The sequence below is a fragment of the Antrostomus carolinensis genome, unplaced genomic scaffold (genome assembly GCF_000700745.2).
Source record: "Antrostomus carolinensis isolate BGI_N321 unplaced genomic scaffold, ASM70074v2 scaffold35465, whole genome shotgun sequence".
Classification (NCBI taxonomy): domain Eukaryota; kingdom Metazoa; phylum Chordata; class Aves; order Caprimulgiformes; family Caprimulgidae; genus Antrostomus; species Antrostomus carolinensis.
In genome coordinates this window covers 1,221-1,461 of record NW_010316313.1, presented here as the reverse complement: position 1 = coordinate 1,461, position 241 = coordinate 1,221, and the positions used below count along the sequence as shown (strand labels likewise).

Here is a 241-nt window from a genome sequence, read left to right as displayed (position 1 = left end):
GGCTTCCACGAGCGCGGGCGGGACTGGGCGACCACGGGGCGCATCTACAACTGCCACGCGCTGCTGGACCCCACAGGTGAGAGTGTCCCCCCCACCCCCTGGTCCTTGTTGATGTCCCCGGTCCCTTATCAGTGTCCCCTTTTTATTGTCCCCAGGTTGCCTCGTGGCCACTTACAGAAAAACCCACCTGTGTGACGTGGAGCTGGAGGGACGTGTCACCATGAAGGAGAGCAGCTTCACC

The 241-nt window shown here is 62.2% G+C and overlaps 1 protein-coding gene across 1 annotated transcript in view; it reads left to right on the top strand.

Moving 5' to 3' along the window:
• Positions 1-3: 3 nt before the first annotated feature.
• Positions 4-241, top strand: part of NIT1 (nitrilase 1) — a gene marked incomplete at both ends in the record, with an annotated part of 1,023 nt that continues 785 nt past the window's right edge. The window contains 2 exons of the mRNA XM_029085022.1: positions 4-76; positions 156-241. The exon at positions 156-241 is cut by the window's right edge and continues 1 nt beyond it. Coding sequence (XP_028940855.1) covers positions 4-76; positions 156-241 — 159 coding nt within the window. The remainder of the gene's footprint in view (positions 77-155) is intronic.